The 23,200-nt window shown below is 32.4% G+C and overlaps 1 protein-coding gene and 2 pseudogenes across 3 annotated transcripts; 1 reads left to right on the forward strand and 2 right to left on the reverse strand.

Annotated features, from left to right (window-relative positions):
• Positions 1 to 4,038: 4,038 nt before the first annotated feature.
• On the forward strand, positions 4,039 to 6,338 carry LOC124826584 (myb family transcription factor EFM-like). Its single transcript, XM_047299435.2, has 5 exons — positions 4,039 to 4,463; positions 4,588 to 4,775; positions 5,056 to 5,419; positions 5,647 to 5,723; positions 5,857 to 6,338. Exons 1-5 carry the CDS (start codon positions 4,262 to 4,264, stop codon positions 6,112 to 6,114), a joined length of 1,089 nt encoding a protein of 362 aa, XP_047155391.2. The 5' UTR covers positions 4,039 to 4,261; the 3' UTR covers positions 6,115 to 6,338.
• A 5,411-nt stretch (positions 6,339 to 11,749) lies between these two features.
• LOC124826572 (LOB domain-containing protein 23 pseudogene) lies at positions 11,750 to 12,963 on the reverse strand (annotated as a pseudogene). The gene is made up of 2 exons (XR_015786379.1): positions 12,920 to 12,963; positions 11,750 to 12,620 (listed from the first exon to the last, which is right to left on the reverse strand). The product of XR_015786379.1 is annotated as an LOB domain-containing protein 23 pseudogene (transcript).
• A 6,813-nt stretch (positions 12,964 to 19,776) lies between these two features.
• Positions 19,777 to 21,551, reverse strand: LOC124826583 (protein LATERAL ORGAN BOUNDARIES pseudogene; annotated as a pseudogene). The gene is made up of 2 exons (XR_015786383.1): positions 21,457 to 21,551; positions 19,777 to 20,882 (listed from the first exon to the last, which is right to left on the reverse strand). The product of XR_015786383.1 is annotated as a protein LATERAL ORGAN BOUNDARIES pseudogene (transcript).
• Positions 21,552 to 23,200: the final 1,649 nt, after the last annotated feature.

The following is a 23,200-nucleotide window of genomic DNA, read 5'->3' on the forward strand; positions in this document are numbered from 1 at the left end:
ATATTAACTTTCGACCAAATATAATAATTAAAATAATAATAATAAATATGATAAGTTATTTAATAACGAGGAGTAAAATTTAACTCTTAGACACGAAGGAATCTGTTGGTTTTATTTATTTATTTTTCTGCTTTAACAAACAAACTTTTGATCCACTATTTTTTGTGGAATGACAAACAACATAAAAAACAAAAGGAGGAATAGAATCCAACAAGTGGAGTGGTTTGCTAGTCGCGTTACAAAGAAAAGAGAGTGTTTCTTTGTGAAGTGTTTGGTTTCATCATTGAAACAGAGAAATAAATTCTGGAAGACGGGATTCGGTGGTAGCGGTAGCAACAAGGGACCCAGAAGCATAGAAGAATCCCACCGTTTACACGAGGTCTCACTAGCCACGTGTTGTTATGGCATTCAAGCGACAGGATTTTTCTTGGAGCAATTGCAGGAATCTTATATTTTATTTGAAAAAAAAAAACAAATACGCTGGTTGAAGAAGGACCACCAGAATGAATGGGTTATGGGTTCCCAACAGAACAAAATGTACAACGTCAAAAGAAGCTGGTCACGCTCTCGTTTTAACCTTATTGGAAAATTACTTTAGAATATGAGTCTAAGATAACCATACGGATCCCTCCATTTGTTGTTGCTTTACATATTCATATTCCATTCTAATATTTTAATATTCCATCCTTCTTATTACTTTCCACTTCGAATTTGAGGGACTAGGTTCTTCCATCGATGTAATATCTTTTGCAACTCATTTTTAATTACGCACCAATCAGTGATCAGCTCATTAATTCAAGATAAATCAAAATTATAAAGGCACGTAAGAGGAGTTAACCAACAACTGTTATAAATAACCAAATCACTTAATTTTTTATAATGTTTTAATTTATATATTCTCGAAACTTTCTTTAGAACAAATGTAACTTTTTTATCTATTACTCTAACACTTCTAAATTATTGACAAAAAGTATAAAAAGTTTAATATGCTTTATAAATTCATGATATAAAAAGTAAAATATTTTTTACAAAGAGTAGAAAGTGTTTTTTTTCATAAATAACAACAAATTAGGTGAAAATAAATATTGTTGGATTCTTTCCAAGAATATAATATATAGAAAGATTAAATATTAATTAGTATTTCATATAAGATATTAGTAGGGATGACAATGGGTCAGACACAGATAATGCCTACCCACAACCAGACCCATAAAAAAAATTGATTCGCAATCTGTCTGCTACCCACATGGGTATCCGTTTAGAAAATATCCGTCGGTATCCTCGTATACTCGCAAAAAATTAAAAATATATATTTTATACATTTTTAAATAAAATTTAAATAAAATTACAAAAAATATATATAATATAATATAAAATAAACTAAATATAAATTAAAATTTAATTTTAATTAAATTTAACATAATAAAATATAAATTAATTTTATTTTTAATTAAATTCAATTTAAAAAAATTAATATTTTTTTACGGGTAGTAGGTACCCCGGGATTGATAGTTTAATACCTGCACCTGACCTGTTTAGAAACGGGTGTTGAAATATTCGCTACCCGTTACCCGCGAGTAATAAATATACGTAGGTACTAATTATCCGTCGCGGATTTTATCCGCAAATACCGAGCAGATTTTTTTGTCATCCCTGAATATTTGTACAGTGTTTTTTATTTTAAAAATTAAAAAATGGATTTTTTTTGTAAGACTTTAAGGTAAGACTAAATTCATAGATCTAATTATATTATATGTCAATTATTATAAAAAAAATTAAATATAGATTTTATTTTTTAAATAAGGATGTGAAATTAAAATTTACTCATATTCAAAATTTTAATATATTTTAATTTTCAAACTTAAAGTTAAAATAATAATAATAGATATAATCTTTTTTAACTTAACTATACAACTTATTTTTTATATATTAAACAATCCTGGATTGCATTTGATCAAATAATTGATGAATTAAATATAAATAATTCAAATATTAATACGAAATATTGTTTAATACGTATTTTTATTATATAATTAAATTAAAAAATATATTTATTATTAAAGTTTGACGACCAAACTTGAATATAAAAATAAATTTTAATTTTATATTTAAATTTAAGAATTAAAAATATATTTAATTCTTATAAAATTATATAATGTCGATTAGGCGAAGATAGAATAATCATATCAGTGCAGAGAGAATAATCATATCATTAGGCATAGAGGTTCATTATTTATTTATTTATGAAGCATTTTTACATTTGGAATACTATCATATCTTACCCTTGAATGAGGGAAAGAAAATTCAAACCTTTGGGTTTAAGCAGATATCACTTAGTGAGGTGGGATAACATGATTTTTGCCATCATCCAATCATCTCAATGTTGTTATATAAGATTAATGAACTTTCAACATTTGTATAGATTTTCATAAGTTTAAGTGTCGATCATTAGCAGCAGGACTCCATCGCTATCAAATGCTAAAGGTTACATTTCTTTCATTGCTTAGCAAACTTAGAATCATCGGATGTTACATTCCAAGTTTGAATTTATTTTACCTCTCTTGTATTTACCCAATGTTACTAACTATTACATGATTTCTTAAATTATTTATGTATTGATGTATCTCATTTTGTTGAAAATCTAAATGAATTTAAGTCTCATATTAAATAAAAATAAAAAATAAAGTATCATATGACATATAAATTTATTATTTGAAAGTTTAAGTTAGGATAATATCCATTCTTTATGTGTAGATTACATTCATATCTTATTGACATGGCGTATTTCTAATCATTTTTCTTTGAAAAATCATCATTAGTGGTATGAAAATAAAATGTTATGAATGATTTAAATAAGTGTAAAAGAAAGTGAAAATTCTAATTATTTAAATTAATCAAAATCCTTGACTTGGTCTAACAAAATACATTTGCTTAGAAAAGGTCGTAATGTCAAATTAGACAGAGTAGACTACAAAATGTTTTATAGAAAACTTTTTCAAAATTGTCCTTCTTTTAATATGTGGATTTAATCGAAATTCAATTTGAGATTATAATATGATACTCAAAAGTGTGCACTTAACCTATAATACAATGTTGCAATGCAATCTTATTGAAAATATGAAATAAATTTGATAAACGAAAATTATGAGAATACCCGTAGTTGAAATCATAGGCAGATCTATCTACTTCAGTACTTCTTTCCGCACTCATCATTATTTTTTACCTACGACGATGGTTATGGTTCACCTTGCATTTTCTACAAGGATGGTTTCACCAAATATGTCGTTGAGGGCCTATCTTCCTTCTACAATTTTGCACAAGTAATAAATTCAATTAAAATTCACTATTTACATAAATATTGTTACACAGTCATTCTCATTAAATTTCATAATAATATTTTATAGGTATTATTATAAGATGAAGACAAAGTCATAATTAAAAATCCCTTGCTAACATTTCTCATCAAATACAAGACCGGGTGAAAGAAAAAAACCGTGGTCGGTTCTCGAAGTATTCCAAAAACATATAGTTAAAAGAACAGCGGGAAGGAAAATAACATGCCAAACACGAGAGAGAAAGTTGCGTGATGCGTTTTTCAAACACTTTCTCACGAAATTCAACTTGACGGTGATAATACAAAGTGTTATTATACTACTATATAAACAATACATGAAATTAGAGCTTTGAATTAAAGACACATAAATTATAAAAAATGTAAAAAGAAATATTTAAAAACTTTGGCTCGACTATTATTCAACGGCATTCTACATGTGGGTCAAACGTTTGCTCAACTTATACATATAGGTTACAAGCCTATAGTAAGTAAAGAATCTCCCAGAAACCACACCCATTCAAAACTATTTAATTTCATCCAACCAATTGATGTAACACAACCATATTGCATAAGCCGTGATATTGTGGAATCAAAAGATTCTCATCTCAACCACACCATTTGTTTTTCTTGTTATTCTTTTCCAAAAAGAAAAGAAAAAAATTATTGTTCGCAAATTATTAACAACCGTTGGGCTTTGTTTTGAGTCACATTACACATTTACACTAATGGGGTTACGCGACGACACGAATGCGATCACTGAATCTTTCTGTCCGGAATCACGATAATATAAATAAATGAATCTCTATCCCCTTCTCCCTCTCCCTTTGTAATAACAATGGTCTGGCACCTGAAGCTTCAGCACGCCACGCCACGCTGAAACTGTGAAATTAGTTAACATTTTTCTTTGTTTTCTACCTACTCCCCAAGATGGAACTGAGCTTGGATTTGAGCTTGGCCTTTGTCCCCGGAAGAACCGTTCGTCAGATTCTTGGCGAGGTTGCTCAGAACGAAGGTGGGTCTCGGAGAATGGCCACGCTTGAGGATTTTCTCCTAAAGTTGGAAGATGAGAAGAGAAAGATCGAGTCTTTCAAACGTGAACTTCCTCTTTGCATGGTCCTCGTGAACGATGGTGGGTTAAGAACTTGTCCTTTTATATAGAATTTTCCAAGTTAACATTTTTTATGTGATTATTGCGCATGTTTTGGTGTGTTGATGATTAATATATTCTTTGGGGGTCTGCAATCTGCGTGAAGCTGTTACTAAATTAAAAGAGGAGATAAACGGAGGTGTGAGAATGCAAGAAGCACCCGTGGTTGAAGAATATATGCCACTTTTGAAAACCAAATCTGAAGGAAGTGAGACTTTAAACATGGGTAAGGAACGCAGTAACATGAAGAATTGGATGAACTCTGTTCGGCTATGGAACGTTGAATCCAAACCGGTAAATTTTTATTTCAGAAATCATTATATATTTCACATGTTCATGGTCACAATCAATTACCGCATGATATACGATTAAGATTTTTTGTTTATAAAGGCATTCATAATATTCAATTACGTTTTGAAGATTGAGATGCTGTGTTATCCTATCCTATGCTATGATAGCTTTTAGACCGTAGTTATCCTATACTATAGTTTTTCAGGTAAAAGGATTGTATTTTATAGCAGTTTCTACAGAATTAAGAACAAAAGTTTAATTATTTTTATTTGGTAACGTACAGAGGACTGAAGAGGACGATCGATGTGTCCCCCACAATCCAAATCAACCACAGAATGAGACCAACAAGAGTAGAGGAGCAGCAGCAGCATTAAATGGAAACAATTGTGTCTTAAAAACAGTGATGAGTGAAGACAAGAGGGTGTCACAGGCTCCTAGCCATGGTTTGATGAGACCAGTGTTTGAATCGAATGATAGAAAAGCGGAAAGTAGTAATGAACATGGGTCGTCCTTGATGACAACAAGCTCATTAGAGATAAAGGGTCAAGCACAACCTCAGCAGAATCCGAGGAAACAAAGGCGATGCTGGTCACCAGAACTTCATAGGCGATTCGTCGATGCCCTTCAACAATTAGGGGGACCACAAGGTAGATTAAAGTTAGCATTTAAGCATAATTAAGAGGGAGAAGGTTTGTTAGAGTGAATGATTCCTTCTTTTGCAAATTAGGGTGGGCTCACAAATTCTTGACCTTATCTGCATAATCAATGGTGGATGATTTTTTTTTTCTTTTTTATTTCTCTATTGAATTCAGAATCTTCCATCAGGAATTGAGAAAAGTTAGTCTTATCTCTATGATTGGTTTGCTTACTGTAGTGGCCACTCCAAAGCAGATCAGAGAACTGATGCAGGTGGTAGGCCTCACAAATGATGAAGTGAAAAGCCATTTGCAGGTGAGTGTTTTATTTAGATTATGTCTGATAAACTTTTGTCAGTGTCAGTGTATGTTAATGAATCAAATTGTTTTCTCTAATTACTAACATGTTTTTGAGCCTAAGTTAATTTTGTGAATTGTGGTTGAATCAGAAGTACAGACTTCATTTTAGAAGACCTCAAGTTTGTTCGGTTGAGGTAGCTAATGGTGGGTTATGCCTTATGGTAAAGGATAAACATGGAGATAATAATAAATCAAAAGGGAACTTATCACAATCTGGCTCTCCACAAGGTCCTCTTTTCTTAGGAGGGTCTGGACGCAACAGCATGGACACAGAAGAAGATGAACAATCAGATTGCCATAATTGGAAAGGTGCTCTTCACCACCAACCAGAAGCTGAACTTCTATGAGCTTCTAAATGAAGAATCAAAGTTTGACAGCATGAAAATAACAGACCTAACACATACAAGGGACCCATCCAATCGATGTTAGAATTATGAGACTTGTAGAGTGAGAGTCAGAGATTTTACACTGTTTCAGAGTTCTCTGCCTTCTGCTTTATGAAGTTATTGTTATGACTACTATAAATTGTTATTAGGAGTAATTTTATTGAATAAATTTCCTCAGTTTACTACCTTCCAAACTTCCTGCATTAGGTGTAAAAACAAAACGCATACACAAACAACTCAGATTTACCTCTTTGTATTGAATCATGTCATATTTTACTTGATCTGTCAATTATGAAAAGATGGAATTGAAATTCTAATTTAAGAATAGTAATGAATAAAAGAATTTACCTGAATTTCAAGATATTTTGTTACGATTATCGAACAGAGAATTCATAGCATTTCCATTTATGCATTAACTACACATATGTGTAGAAAAGCCATTGGCTGAATCCTAATCCGGCAGTTGGGTGGCTCAGCCTTTTTTTTCTCCGCCTTTATTTGTAGGGTTTTCATTGTCGAATTTTACACAAATGTAATATAATAGTGTTATTTTTATTTCATATTTTTCACTCTTTTTTTTATTATAACATTTATTTATTCTCATTTCTCTTCTATTATAAAATTTGTCTGAAAAAGTGAAGTTACAAATATAATTGAATACCATTTGAAATATTCTTTTGAATTAGTATTATTATTATTTTCTCACGTGATAGTATGATATATAAAAAATGCTATAAACACGTGGTAAAAACTTAAATAAAAAATCATGTGACAAAAAAATATTTATATTAAAACTGTAAATAATTCAATATACATAATTTTAAGTAACTGTAAAAATATGTCTAGTTCTTTCGATGACAAAAATTCCAGGTGTTCAGACGTATTTGTTCCGTGTTTAATTTGTAGATGAGATTGGAGGGGAAGACTTTGTCTGTTTGACTAATCATAGAGATTTAACCGTATGTTTCTGTCGTCGTGTCGTGTATTGCGAAAAAAACGCGTCATTATCGACTCACAAACCTCAAAGTCATATGTAGACACGTGGTTTTCAGCACTTGGTTGTAGTTGGGCATTTTGTCACCACATCAGTTTTAACAGAATAATTTTAAATTTTCATATAATGTTGTTTCTCTAGATAAATTTTCTTGTTTTGTAAAGAAAACTATATTTTCTGATGAAATAAATTAACATCGGTGTAAATTTGTAGTTGATGTGATTGGAAAAAGAAATTTATGTAATTTAATTAATTATTAAAATATTTTTGTAATTATTTTGTTAAAGTTAAGTTCCAAAAAAGATTATTTACGGGAGATTTGAAATTTGAAATATTTGATTTAAGTTCAGTAAATATACCTTGAAAAATATTTTACAGTGCATCCTAAATTATCTTTTATTTTCTAATTGAGATGTTTGAAATACTTGTTTCTTCTAGTTAAAAGGAGAAATATATCTATAGAAGACAGAGTGAAGTTCAAGTTAATCAAATAACAATAAATGCGATAATAATAACTAATTAATTACTTCCTAAACAATTTTATTTATAGTAAATATTAGCTTTGTAGGTCTCTTACATGATTAAGTATGATCTATAGAGATAATTATTGTGATTAAATTACTTAATCATACTGGTAAAAATGGTTTAGCTTTCTTTAATTTTGTTCATGAAAGATAATTAAGTCGAGATGATCTCGACTAAGACGAGACTAACATGATATCGTTCTTTGTAAGCTAACATGATGTCAGCCTTTAGACCGTCATGTTAGGATCGAGATTATCTCAGAACACTTAGCCACCATGGTTTTAGAACACCATTGTATGGTTATATTGTTATTATGTGAAGGTTGATATGGTTTTAGATGCACCATTTTATATGAAAATCGAGATGATCTTAGATATAAATATTACACTAACCCCACACTATCGATATGATATGAATGAGAACCTTAGCAAGATGTGATGTTTGGGAAAGAAAATTTCATGTTTTTTGGATACCTCTAGGTATAATTATTTCAAAATCATAATAAATTATGTGAAAGAAAAATTAAATTTAGACTTTTTATCACTTTTTGTTAAATGGTTTAATACCCAATTTAGTCCCCACTTTGGTTGAAAAATCTCAATTTAGTCCCTCGTTATAAAAGTGTTTTACATTAGTCCTAACTTTTAAAATAATGGGTCAGATTGGTCCCTTTCGTTAAATATAAGTTAACGAAATTAATGGATGATGATGTGACACAGCTTAAAGCTGATGTGTTAGATTGGTCCCTCGTTAGCTTTAAGTTGTGTCACATCATCATCCATTAATTTTGTTAACTTATATTTAACAGAAAGGACCAATCTGACCCACTATTTTAAAAGTTAGGACTAATTCAAAACACTTTTATAACGAGGGACTAAATTGAGATTTTTCAACCAAAGTGAGGACTAAATTGGCTATTAAACCTTGTTAAATTTGTTGAATATTGTTCTAAACATAATCATTTCCTGGTAAATGCTCTCACGCACAGGTACATAAGTTTCAAGTTGTATATAGGAGTAATGGGATAAAATACTAATACTGTATTCCATATTTTCTTCACCTCTTTCTTTCACACGTCTCGTCACTTTTTTCTTTTCAATCCTTTTGTGTTAGAACAAAAAGTGAGGAAGAACAAAATTAAAAGGGGAAAATTGATTTCAAGTTTAAAGATTTAATTTTTAAAACTTTTTTGGCTTTTCAAAAAATAATTTTAATAAACCTTAACATTTATTTTAAGCCTTGATTGCAAATATTAGGATATTATAACTTTTTCAGTTAGTAGAAAAGATTAACTTGCAAACTATAACAAAATAAAGAGAATAAGAAATAGGAAAAGTAACATGAAATTTTTATAATGATTCAAACCAACAAAGGTCTTACATCTAGTTAATCATATCAAAGAAAATGATTACAAATTACTATCTTATAAATAATATTACAACTATAATTACAAAGTGAAACATGCAAAATCACAGTTAAAATAATAAACAAATACACTTCCTTTGCAAAAACCTATAAAGAATGTCAAAACATCTCTCTTAAGACCATAAGAGATGACAAACCACAATAAATAAAAAACACCTATATCTAAAACACAAGATAGGAGAAATATCTTTATTAAAACACAAGAAATGAAAAACACCTCTCTTGAAATCACAAAAGATGAAAAACGCATTTTTTAACAAATCTTAAGGGATGAAACAAGCTTACACTAGCAGCAACAACACCTTACCATACAATAATACTCTTAAAGAAACTTAAAAGTCATTACTTGAAAACTAGGTTAAACCAAAACTTATTCAAAATAATATCTAATTTGAACTCTTCGTGCACTTTGAAACTCAGACTTATGCTCAATTTATATAAGACACATGTTTTTGGCCCATTTGAGAAAAATCTCATTTCATAAAACATTCAAAATAATTTATTATATTATTTATGATAATCAATTATTTCAAAGAGATTTTGAAAAAATGACTTTAATTGGGATAATCGATTATCTTAGTTTAAAAAAATGCTTTTAATCAATTATTAAAAGTTCTTATCAATTATCACATAAAAAAAACTTTTTTATGAGAAGTTCAAAAGTCTCCAAGATGATAATGATGTTTTTGTACAACAAAAGTCTTCCACCTACCATTCAACCTTTTTCTTACTTTAGAAACATATAAATTTCATTCACATGACTTTAAAAGATTTTTCATAAGTGTTTAGTAAGATTTTTGGTTACAAGCTATTTTTATGACTCCATCTTTTTTTATAAACTATCATCATCAGAACTTTCTTTTCTTTTTTATTTAAACCAAGATATTCTTATTCTTAAATCAACTTTTTACTAAATACCCTACATCCAAGTGTGAACAGTGGATGACCTTTCTCATTCCCTGTTCTTTTTTCATATTACATTTGTGGAAATAATGTGAAAGCCTCTCACCCTTCTTTTCCATAACCATAGCTCCCTTGTTTCCTTTTTTGCACACATGACTAATGTTGCACTTTCCATCAATGGTTATCACTATTTCGCTCTCTAAATCACATTTCCATATTTCAATACCTAAAGACTCCTTCCTCCACAAGTTTGATAAGTTCATAGTGTAGCATGATTGTTTAGAAACCTTTCTTTGTATATAGCCTCAACTTTCTTAGCAAAGCATACAATTTTGCATGCACTGTGAATACAACCTTCATCTTGCAAATTAATTTTTTTGAGGTTGAGTTTGATTTAAATTTCACTTAAAATTTTCAAATTAGATAGTAAGAATCATAAGAGTTGTAAGTAGGAAGTTGAGATTTGAGATTAAGACTTTTTCTTTTTGTATAAAGGAGGACCAAATTCTTTTGTACCATAAATTTTATTTGACATTTTCTTTTTATTTGTTCTTATCTTTTTTTTTGTTAGATGGAGAGTAAGTGATTTTGGTTCCTTTTATTTTTTTATCCTAGTAACAAAAGATGGTTTGTGACGAGCAAGAATGAAAATTTAAAAGAGAAGATAACAAAATGATTCATTAAGAGAGGAGATGAGAACAAGATGTTTCGCAACAGAGAAGGACTTCACGAAAAGACCAACAATAGAGAGTGTTAGTTTTTGTAATTACAATGGAAACTACAACGGTACAATATTGCGACAAAAGAAATATTTTTTCTAGAAATTTAACTCTAGTAAAAGAATAAGCTTCAATTATTTTATATCCAAAGTCTATAATTATACGATTTTAAAATGAAATTTATTAAACCAACTTAAATCATGTTTTTGAATTAGTGTGCCAAATGACACCCTTTCCATATAGATAGCTAAATGTTGGCTAGATCTTCGAATTCATATCATATCTAGCATCTTAAAGCTTCCTTTCATTAATCAATTATATGCAAATATGGAAGTGCATACACAGTTTGTATTTGGCATCTCTACAACTTATTGTGATAGCCTAGTATACAAGTCTTCACATGGCATCTTCCTCTAGCAAGTCATTATTGTAAACAAGTCTTTCAACAACGATTTAAAAGGGATTTTAAAAATGGTTTTTTCTCGTTGTTGATAAAGACATTGTTATAAGTTATATAGTTCAACAATGGTTCACCGGATGTTGTCAAAAGAGGTTTCGAAGACAATTTTATCCACAACCGTGGTAACTTCATTTAATAACAATGTGATGGTGTGATGTCTTCGTCATGAAACAATCTTAATAACGGTGGTAGGAAGGCAGGAACAAGACGCAACGATGGTAGACGTGGTGGTGGGAGCGGCGGCAAGCACAAATGGGCGGTGGCAAGCATGACGAGGGGTAGTAGGTGGATTGACAAAGCAAGGGTTATAGCACAAGACGTGAGCAAAGACAACACAAACAGTGAGCATGACTATCAAACAGCGAGCTTAGAGTTATAGCCTCAATCCTTTTCAATTTTGCTACCATTCCACATTAAAGAAACATTTGTTTTAGGAACTGAGAGAATAACAAGACTAATTACGTTTTCAGGAAACTCAAGCATCCAGAGCGTTTTCTTAAGAAAATTCTACTCTACTCTGGCTTCACTTTGAATTCCCCTTCTTACTTTTCTATTTCTCCTGTAAATGTTTATGCATTCAATAGACCGATGAGCCAAATATCTAAAACTGTTTTATTCATCACCTTTGCATTCAGTTTCTCATCAAACATTCATGTTGCAAATGCCTTTTCCACTAACTTCTAAACCCCCAATATTCCAATACATTTTGAAGAAGAACTACAAATTAATCTTAAAAATATATTATAATGACAAAATAGACCGTTACTAATTATCTCTGTCTACTTCTTCTTCTTGGATCAATAACAACTGAAGAATGAAAAAGGAGGATGTTGCAGATCGAATAAAAACCTAAAATCCAGCCGAAACGACATAATGGCTTTGTTCAAGAAGGAGGAGCAATGGTCTTACCCTTAGCGTCAGCTTGAGATGGTGGCAGGCGGCGTGAGGAAGAAGATTCCCAAGCCGGAAAAGGATCCCATGAAGAAAGATCAAAATCAACGGGGGCAGAGAGAGGAGCCTTAAGGTCCACCGTCTTCGCATGCGGATCGGAGGAACACTGCCCAATCATCTTTTGCATAACATGGGGGCCCACGTATTGGGCCAGTTCCCTTTTCGCTTTCTCCAGCTTCTCTTTCAGGATTCCCAGAGTCTCCTCCTGCTCCCATATCAACCCCACGCACCCGTGCACCGGGTCTCTCACACGCGCCTCCGCTTGGTACGCCAGCGCCCTCGCCACCCACTTCCTCAAATCCGGCGACGTCGACCTCAAAATGTTACTGACGTTTCCCCCGCCGAACACATGGTGCACGTACGCGAACCGCTGAATGCTCTCAGCCGGGAAATACGACACCATCACGCAATCCGATCCGCACCTCCGCCGTTGGTACTTGCATGCGCCGCATGGGGTCATGCTTTGTTCTTCTTCTACAACAGCGCTGCTCTAAGAAGAAATAAACAAATCTCATATAAAATTATTAATTTACATTCATATATTTATTTTAGAAAAAGTAAATTATAAATTAAATGTATTTTAAAAACTTTATATTATAAGTTTTGAAGTTATTCTTCTTCTAAAAAGAACTGAAGGTAGCAAATGTCATAAAATAATCGATAACAGCTACAGATTGTATGTACTTTAACATCATTTTGTATATATTTTTTATAATCGGATAAACAGTAAAGGGTTGAAGAAAAAAGAAAAATGTAAAATAAAGACACGCTGTATGAGAGAGAACTTACTGTAGTGTGAAATGGAGGTTGGGCTAGAGCAAGAGGAAGAGGATTCTTACGTGATGTATATAGACTGTCAGTTTTGTCATTATTAGAATATACAAATATTGAATATGGAATTAAATAAGCAATTAATATTCAAAAGGTATAAATAAATATTTATTGCATTATTGAATTTAATAATTTTCATTCATTTTAAGTGTTGAGTTTTTAAACAGTCCATTAATTATAATTTATCTTATACATTTGAAAATAAATATTATAAATTCAACGTCTCAAAGGTAATTTAATAAGCTACAACGAATGAATGCTTACATAATTTAGATATTAAAATCAAATTCCACACAACATTTCTCCATATGGTGTACCTGACTTTAATTTGGAACCTATTAATAAATTATTTATTTAATATCCATGCAAGTATTTGTCATTAAATATTTAAAGAAAGGAAAAAAGAATTGATTAGTCTTAAATAAATTTTCAATACTTCCTTTATTTGATAACTGGTTATTAAAAATAAATTTAGCTTATGTAATATTTATTGTTATCTTATATATCAAGTTTTGAATAAATTAGACATTTTGATATTATGTAATCTTAATGTACTATTCCATTTATATTTTTGAAAAGAATACTAAATATTGAAATAAAAATAATTGGAAAATTATAAAATTTAAATATTATCAATTAGTTCATTGTAATTGTTATACATCCACTTTTTTATTCTTTTCAAATATCACTATTAAAAAAATATGGATTTTACCTCATAGATTTGACATCGATTCTGTTACAACCGAGACATAAAATGACGCGGTGACATTTTTACAATTATCGCAAACATATATGTCTCGGTTCATAGAAAACTGATGTTTAAAGGGTTTATGACCTTGGTTGTTTAGAGAATCGAGGTCATAAAGACATAAAATAACTGAAATATATTTTTTTTTAGTTTTTTTGAGAGGCTTTAGGCAGTGATTCCTAAAAGAACCAAGGCCGTAGAGCCTTATCGTCTCGGTTAATATTACAATCGAGGTAATAACATGTTTTTAGGGTTAAATTTCGCAAAGACGTCTCTTGCACATTTGTAATCTCCTTTGTGCTACTACTCTCTCTCAATGCCTTCCAGACCATCATCTTCCATTTCTTTCATTTTTTTTTCTTTCGTTTTTCGTTGATTAATTGTTTCTCTACCATTGTCTTTCATTTTTACCGATTAATTTTGTGCACAAGTGCTCTTTGGATGTTTATTTTGTTTTGTTTCAGCATAGAAGTCGCCTTCAACCTTTAATGTTAGTTTCATTTTAAGTTTTTGATGTTTTCGTTTTGAAAAGTTTGAAAAAATATAATTTTTTTTCATAAAAATAGAAAACAGCATTTTCTGGGAGATTTGGAAGGATTAGCTGGCTACGCTCGCTACCACGGTATCAAAAAAAGGTTAACCAGAGTGAAAGTTAGAGTCTTTTTAAGTTTTGCAATGCAAATATTTTTTAAACTTCAGATTACAGGTTGTTATGGAATGTTTGCATAACCAAGCAATTATTTTTTAAAAAAAATCATACTTTAGACAACAGTTATGGTAAGAACCGAGGCAAAAAATGGTATATTGCCTTGGTTCTGGACTCCAACCGAGGTCATAGACCCTTAAATTAATTGTTTTTAAGGGTTACGGCCTCGGTTCAAACTAGAACCAAGGCAATAGACCTATTTTTTTTTTTGCTTTACTACTTCGGATTTTTGAACCGAGGTCAAAAGTTCTTTTTACCTCGTTTGAATATACCTCGGTTTTGTAACCGCGGCATAAACCCAAAGCAACCGAAGCAATATCCCTTTGTTGCACTAGTGTATTGATTATAATAATGTAACAAGTTTGAGACCGTAATATTATGTCCTAAAATGAAGTATAATTAGCATATGCTCAATAGTGTCGTATTATTTATGAGTCAAGATTAAAGGTAATTTAAATGTTATAAACTAAAGTATTATTTAAAATCTAAGTATAAGTTAAAAGTCTTACATCAAGTAAAAATGAGATGGTATATAAGAAAAATATGACCCATAAAAATCAAGCCTTAAGATTTTAGATTTTATGTTGAAAGTATTGTCATAGTGTTTATATGAACAACTTATACCTCATAGATGGTTAATTTCCTTAGTCTATTCCATATAAAAAATTTGGTTTAAATTCTCGGATGATCCTTATATTCGTTGAGGAATCTCAAATGAGTTCTCTTGTTGAAAACTGTCTCAATTGGATTCTAAATTTTGTAAAATTGTAATAATTAAGTCATTTCCATTAAGTGGTCAGAAACGATGTCAAGAGATGCTGTGTTGCATAGTAAATATGCTGATATTAATGATTTTATTATGTGAAATTAATATTTAAATTAAGATGGTGTATTATTTTTTGACATGGCAAAATGTAATTTATCTTGGTATTCAACTCAAACATAAATAAATATCTCTTGTTGTGGTAAGACCCAACTAAAGTTAGGGTCAACGGAAGTGTATTGAGATAAATGGATGGACAAATATGTCCTATTGTGGTAGAGATTAATTATATAAACCCAAGTCACAAATGTGGGAGAGAATGTTAGGAATTTAAGTATGAGTTAATATTTTTAGTTTATTCTAGATTAAAAATTTCAACATTAATCTTGATGGAACTTTGAATTCCAAACTAAACAATACATTAAACGTAGTAATTAATCTTAATGGATTTGAAGTCAAATTATATTGACGAGATATTTGAGATGGAAAAGTGGTGCTAAAGACAATCCATCACTAGTACAATTTTAGTTTTTTGGATTACGTGATATGTTAAAACAAGAGGAGAATATATTAGCAAATCAACTAATAATATTCTATCTTGGTTGTTTTGTTATTTATAAAGAAAGTAGATATTTCATTTTTTGGGGACTAATATTTATTTTATACATAATTGTACTGATAGTTCTCCCGGCATAAGACACGCCCGCCCAGTAATCCGGACGTCCGCCAAATAGTCTGGACCGTCCGTCCTTAGAAACCGGACGACCGTCCAAGGACGTCCGCCCAGGAATCAGGACCGAGCGAGCGGCCAACCATCTGAGAGGTGGACGTCCGCCCAAGGTTGGCATGTCCGCCCAAGAAGAAGGACGTTCGCCAATGTGGAGCGTCCGTCCAATGTGGAGCGTCCGCCCAACGTGGAGCGTCCGCCCAATATGGAACGTCCGCCCAAGAAGGACGTTCGCCCAAGCAGTGGACGTCCGCCCAAGCACTGGACGTTCGCCCAAGGAGAGGACGTCCGCCCAAGAGCTGGACGTCCGCCCAAGGAGTGGACATCCGCCCAAAATAGGACGTTCGCCCAAGAATAGGACGTTCGCCCAAGGAGTGGACGTCCGCCCAAGAGCTGGACGTTCGCCCTAGAGCTAGACGTCCGCCCAAGGAGTGGACGTCCGCCCAAGAGCTGGACGCCCACCTAGGGTAACATCCCTAACCGACCATCATTCCCAACCGACGCACTTTGCTGATTACACGGTTAAATGCTAATGACGCGTTAAAGTCCTTAATGAAGATTAAGGTATTATTGGGCCGTTCCGAGGCCCCCAAAAGGTAAAAGCCCATTACAACTCACTATAAATAAAGGTCTCAGGTATGAACTCTGGACTAACTGGATAACGATGCATACACGCATCACAATCGCTCTGTCATATTACTGACTTGAGCGTCGGAGTGCCTTTAGCAGGTACCCGGCCCCTCCCCAACTGGGAGGCTGGAGCTGAAAGCAAGGATCATCCGCCAGGAGTGGAGGACGCCCGTCCAGCGTGGTGCAGAGAGCGAGCGTCCGGATTGGAGGACGTCCGCCCGGTTTGGAGCACAAAGTAATCGTCCATATTAATGCCGCCCGCCAGTGAAGCTTGCTTCGGTTCGTGGGATCCAGCTGAAAGTGTCCGCCCGTTTCCGACGTTCGTGATCGCTCGTCCGCCCGGCGTTCGAGACCATTCATCCGTTCGGCCTCAGTATTCGTCGTCCGCCTTCAACAGTAAGCTCGTGTGTTTTTGCAGGGTCCGCCCGGACACAGTCGAAACAATAATTAAAATAATAAATATACAAGGGCTTTTAATATTTGCAAACTTGTTACGGTATATATTCTTATCTCAATCTTTCTTAAAGGAATATCAATGAAGTAATTTCAAGTTTTTTAAATAGTGCATTACAGGAGACGAAGATAATAGAATGAATAAGAGGAAGCTAAGGTGAATAAACGAATTGGATGAACATCATAAAAGCTTAGCTAATAAAAAAAATCATAAAGCCTTAATTGAAAGCTATATATATAAATTCAGAGTTACAATTTTGTTTATGAAAAAAATAGATGGATAATATATACTATTGCTTCTAAAAGGGAGAAAAGAAATGAGCTTCCGAATATCTTTAAAATCATATTTTTATTTTTATTTTTTAAAATGGGCAGCTTAAAACCTTCGTGTAGACAAAAATTATACGAGGTACTATGAATCTTTCACATACGCTTTAGACATGCCAGAAACTGCAGCCAAAAACAAGAACAGCAGAAGATGGCCTAACACAATCTCATTGATTTCAATATAAAGAAATTAAAAGCCGCTGAAATTTGCGAAACCCTAATGTGATTCAGCAATTTCACCCATCTTTATTCTTTATATATTCTAATTGGATAGCCACTTACATAATTAATTCAACATTATTGACCTTGAACTAGATTATTATTTTTATTAATAATGACTCATGAGCCAACGTATAAAATAATTTAACATAATTTTTAGTCAGTAGATTTATAAAGTTATCACACACACACACACATATGTATGTATATATACATATTTTTTCAAACTTAATTATTTTTACACCATTAAACTCGATTTATACATTAGTATATTTTGAGTGCAACCCCATCCCAAAAAAATCTGTTACCAACAACGACAAAACCATCTTAATAAGGCAAAAAAAAAATTATTTAACAGTCTTACAAAAATACTTAACAATCATAATATAACTATTATTATTTTTGTCACCAATGAAAAACATATAGATGAGGTACCAGGGCACCTTTCCCTATACAAAAGTTCAAGAGGAAGATCAACAATACAGAGGAGAAGGTTATATCTTATTTGCAGTGTCACTAGTAAATAGTGAAAATTAAAAAACCTTCCTACTTAATCAGATAACAGCCCATAAAGTAGCTACAAAGGAAAAAAGTCACTGTATATATACATTCGTGTGTACCTGCCATCTATCTGAATTAATTATCTTGAAAATCATGTTATCTAATTAGATGTCCAGCATAAACCTGTTTTATTGAACATACAAAAGGAGTATACGTTGAGAGTCAAATCTATGGATGCCACAGAAGCAGACAAAACCTGTCGAACCGACATGGGTTTTTGCATTTTATTTCATCTTTCGGTTGGCAAGCCATTTTCTCATACTCTCTTTGATACAACTCAAAGCATATAGTAATTTGATTAGGTGAGGAGGACTATCATATCACCATTGACGCTGAAATATTGATAAAAATAAAACTTAAATTTTAGTTACCTCTCCTCTTTTATCATAGGAAAACATAGTATAAATGAAAAACCTTCATTGAAATGTTCACACTGCTTGGTAACACATTTAATTTTTATTTTTTGGGTAGGATGTTTGATATCTTTTGTTTTTCTTTCTGTCATAAATTCTTTACAAAAATTTGTTTCTTTTTATTTATTGAAGTTTAAGATAGACTTAATTATGTTTTGCCAATTCTGCAATAACTTTAATTTTTAAAATTTATTTATTTTTTATGAAAAGGTCTATATTTGATTTTTTTTTGCCACTAAAAAGTATTATTATAGAGGAAAGTTAATGAATTAACTATATTAAGGCGAACCAGTCAGTCATATATTGAGGACAGTGATGATATAGTATTAAATAAGGTAATTTTTTCTTATTAGCTAAATGTGGAGCTACAAACTACTCTCATCCCTTCTTGCAATGCACTTTATAACTAATAAATGATTTAAATTAATACACAATATAGATAAATAACATAATCGGTCGTGTACACACTTTTAATAAAATCAAGAGCATTTATTAAATATATTCCTTAATATTTTTTTAGCTGTCAATTAGTAGACGATCTCTTAACTCAACAATATTCATTATCTATATATTTTATATATAGTTGATCTAGCTTGTATTTCATTTTCTATATCTTTTTGTTAATGAAATTTGGTATAGTATCTTTAAATGAACTTCTCCTAAAGTTATTTTAAGGAAGAAGAAAATACTTAAATATCTTCACAAACTAAAATTAAGTTATACAAAATAAAAAATAAAAAATAAAAAATAATATCAATTACATAAGAGATTTCTGTATATTAGTTCATTTATAAATTACTGATAGCTTGTGAAAAACTTCAATCCTTCCTTTTCTCGAGGAAGTTCTCACAAGCATACCTACATTCATTAAGTGGAAACATATATCAAGACCATTAAAAGGATGTCTGTCACTTAATTTGCCTCTCAAAGAACATTCAATCCAATACCAGTGTTTTCTAAATGTATTTTAACTTATTATCGGTTATGGTATGAGTTATAAGTAAGACTCTCACTTCAAAAAATCCCACAAGTTATAATAACTTTTTAATTATAATAACAAACAATATATTAAAAATGGTATAGCTTTGGTAGCATTCTTCTTGGCGTGGAAGGAAGGGGAAGCCAAAGAAGACGTGAAAATAAAGAAAAATTAGGATTAAAACTTGGAAAGAAAGAAGAAGATTAAAAAACGATGTGTGATTAAGATGATTAATATGTAATGATGTATTGCGATACAAAGAGACAAACATTAAAAAGGGTTTAGATATGAGAGTTGCCATAGTACAAGAAATCTAAGGATTTTTTATTAAGTTAATTATTCTACCAATCATAAAAGAGAGGGAGGGAGAGAAAGAAATTTGTTAATGAAAACTCGTACTAACACATTTAAATTTGTGTTCATTCTGAGGTGAGAGATAAGTAAACCCAAAATCTAAGGAGAAAACCAAATACCTTGTTTGAACTTCGTTGAACCTTAAGAAAGTGAGAAATGGACACCATAACTACTTGACTGAAAAATCAAGCACATTCTTTGTATCCTCACTTTCACACTGTTGCTGCTGATGGGGCTGTCCCTGCTGTGGCGAGAGGAGCAACTGTGATTCAATGAGATGTTGTTCCCCTAGCTGCTGCATTTGGTAAGCGCCAACATTACCAAAATTTCCAAGAGCCAAAGGAGACAACAATTCTCCTTGAGTCCCAAATCCACCATTACTAGGTTCAAAACCACCGAACACTTTCTGCTCATAGTTTCTAAACATCTGTTGTTGCTGCTCCCTAGTTGCAAGGGCTATCTGCTGAGCTTCTTGAAAATCCTGCTGCTGAGGGTCGCGAACCATCGTCTGGCCACCGCCATGGCCAACCAAAATCTGCTGCGGCGCCATGTTGTTGCCAACATGATTGAACAGAGGTTGATGCGAGGGAGGCACGACAATATCAGCTGATGGCACCATCCCAGGATTGGCCAAGAGAATCTGCATAGTCTGAGGACTCACATAAGTGGACAATTCCTTCTTCGCGCTCTGAAGCTCCATCTGGATTTGGCGGAGCCGTTGCTGTAGTAACGAAATTATTCCCACACAGCCATACACGGGGTCACGCAATCGCGCCTCCGCCTCATACGCCAGCGACTTAACGGCGTCGTCGCGCTGCGCCACGCTGAGCTCGTTCAGCAGCTTCGACACGTTGCTGGCGCCGAACACGCGGTGCACGCACTCGAACCGTTGCGGGTTGTCCGGCGGAAAGTACGGCGCGAACACGCACTCCTGCGTGCACTTCCGGCGCAGAAGCTTGCACGCAGCGCACGGCGAATTCAGCGACGACATCTTCCCTAACCTCCCTTCCTAAATTCACCGTCTATTAGTGTTTCTGAGTCCTAATAAAAGAACCCATGGAAGAAAACACTGAAAAACTTTATTGATCAACTCAACTCGAAAGATCAAGATACAAATGTATATAAACAACAGAAATAGAGAAACCGAAAAGAAACTGCTTTAACAGAAACAGTTTTACACATAAACAAATATCTCCTAATACCGTCACCTGAATAAACCACGTCAATTCATGATTATGGTCATTGGTTTCATAATGGTAATAAGGACAATAGTTTCTGAGATTGTTCTTAATTATCACTCAAAATAGGAATCATTAACGATTATTCATTTCTTCATAATAGATTTCTCAAAGGAAAAGAGAAGATCAAAAAGCAAACGGTTATATAAATAGTTACCCTATAACAAGATTAGGTTATTAAAAAGATAGCGTGCAGGCAGTTAAATTGATGAACAGCACAATAAACGACGATGAATTGAGATTGATAGGTTTTTCATTTCAGATTCAAGAAATTATTAAAATAATCAGGTGATGAAAATAAAATATGATGACATTTGGGATTTAAAAATTTTCTTGATGAACGATAAAGGCGATGGAGAAAGGAGAATAGAACTTACGGAGCGTGGAAAGAGGATGAAAAGGAGGAATGTGAAGAAGATGAAAGAGGAAGAGATGATTGTAGTTTCTTTAATTTTCAGCGCTACTGCCACAAGCAATCCTTCTTCGACGATGCTATATCATTCCTCATCTCGTCGTTTTGTTGTTTATATATACAACATATACTTTCTTCACAAGATTTCCCTCTCTCTTTAGGGTACGTAACTATTTTCACAACTTTTCACTATTAATTATAAATTAATTTGTTGTAGATTAGAACGGAAAAGATTAATTTTCAGGTCCTTAAATAATATCTATAAAAATTTTCTATCAATTTCTCCCTATCACCTTAAACTCTCTCTCGCATTGTGAGTGAAATCGTTCAACAATATGCTATTTAATCGACTAAATTCATTATATAATCGACTAAGTCATCAACTATTGATTATATAATGTAAATAATCTATTAAGGAAATGTTTTAGGCGTTGAAGTTATTATCTAATCGATTCAAACTTTTGGTAATTTATTGAATTTCTTTTTTTAACAATTGGTAACTCTATAAATCTCTTAACCAATTTTTCAAATAATCAATTACTCATTTTTCTTTGGATCCTATATATACCTGTATAAAAACCCGAATGGTCCAAGAGACTCAACCAAAACTAAATTATCAAACTTTTTTGCAAGTCATGAAAACATTTTACAAACCCTCGTACGAATACTTTTCCGATACTTGGGCTCAAGGGTCAGTGTACATTCTACCCCTCGATTCGAGGATACAATCCAGAATTCCTAGACCTTAACACCACAAAAAAAAATATATATTATAAATAGTCAAAATTTATTAATTAAAAACGTAAAATAAATTGTCAAAAACGACATTTTTTACACAAATTTTTGATAGATCAAAATTTGTCAATAATACTGCACTAAGTAACATTTATCGACAAAATTTCATATTTTTCAATAAAAACGGAGAAAAAATTATGTCCATAAATTTATCAGTAATTATCAAAGAAAAAATTCGACGATAAATTTTTCGAAAAATGATATTGATTTGGTTAATCTTATTTCTCCTTTCTCCTTTTCCTGTCTTTTAGGGTTTCGTTTTTTTTATAATGAAAAATTCTATTTGACAGTGAACCATTCGGGTACTTTCTATCCATTTTTCTCCAAACACAACCTTACCTTACAAAAAGGTATTCAACCAAAAGTTCTTCATTAGTGGGGAACCCAAGGGGCAAACTCAATTGTTCGAGACGGTATTCTTCCCTCTTCTCACCTCTCGACAATGACAAACTAATATCACGAGTGCATCCTCCACCATCGCAGCAACAGTCGCACCATTGTAAACCAAATCACCTTTATAACACGTGAAAATATGAGTTCCTCGTGATCCATAAGAACGACGTCAAAAAACCAGTTAGAGTAGCACCTAAATGTCGTCATCACTAAAGGAAAAGAGAGAGATAGTTGTACAACACTGTCCCAAACCACCATTGGCATTGTCGAGAACCTCTACGACTCCTTTAGCAATGCACCATCACCACATGTTCCGCCTGAGCCACTATCGCAAATCCAACACTTGAGCCATCGTCACGGATCCAACATCATGAGTTGTGACACCTCACCATGGAAGAAATAGAAGTTGCGCACCTCCAACACAAACCACCATGAGCGGGGGAAAATTATTTGAGCAGGAAAATTATTGCTCCTTTTATCGACAAATGTATCCATCAGTAATAAACATTTTAAATTATCGA

Source organism: Vigna umbellata, chromosome 1, assembly GCF_029865625.1.
Source record: "Vigna umbellata cultivar VRB3 chromosome 1, Vumbellata_1.0, whole genome shotgun sequence".
In the NCBI taxonomy this organism is placed as follows: Eukaryota; Viridiplantae; Streptophyta; class Magnoliopsida; order Fabales; family Fabaceae; genus Vigna; species Vigna umbellata.

Coding starts and splice junctions, on each gene's coding strand:
- LOC124826584 (XM_047299435.2), top strand. CDS start 4,262: ATGGAACTGAGCTTGGATTTGAGCTTGGCCTTTGTCCCCGGAAGAACC. Junction 5,420..5,646: donor ACAATTAGGGGGACCACAAG/GTAGATTAAAGT, acceptor TGCTTACTGTAG/TGGCCACTCCAAAGCAGATC. Junction 5,724..5,856: donor AAGTGAAAAGCCATTTGCAG/GTGAGTGTTTTA, acceptor TGGTTGAATCAG/AAGTACAGACTTCATTTTAG.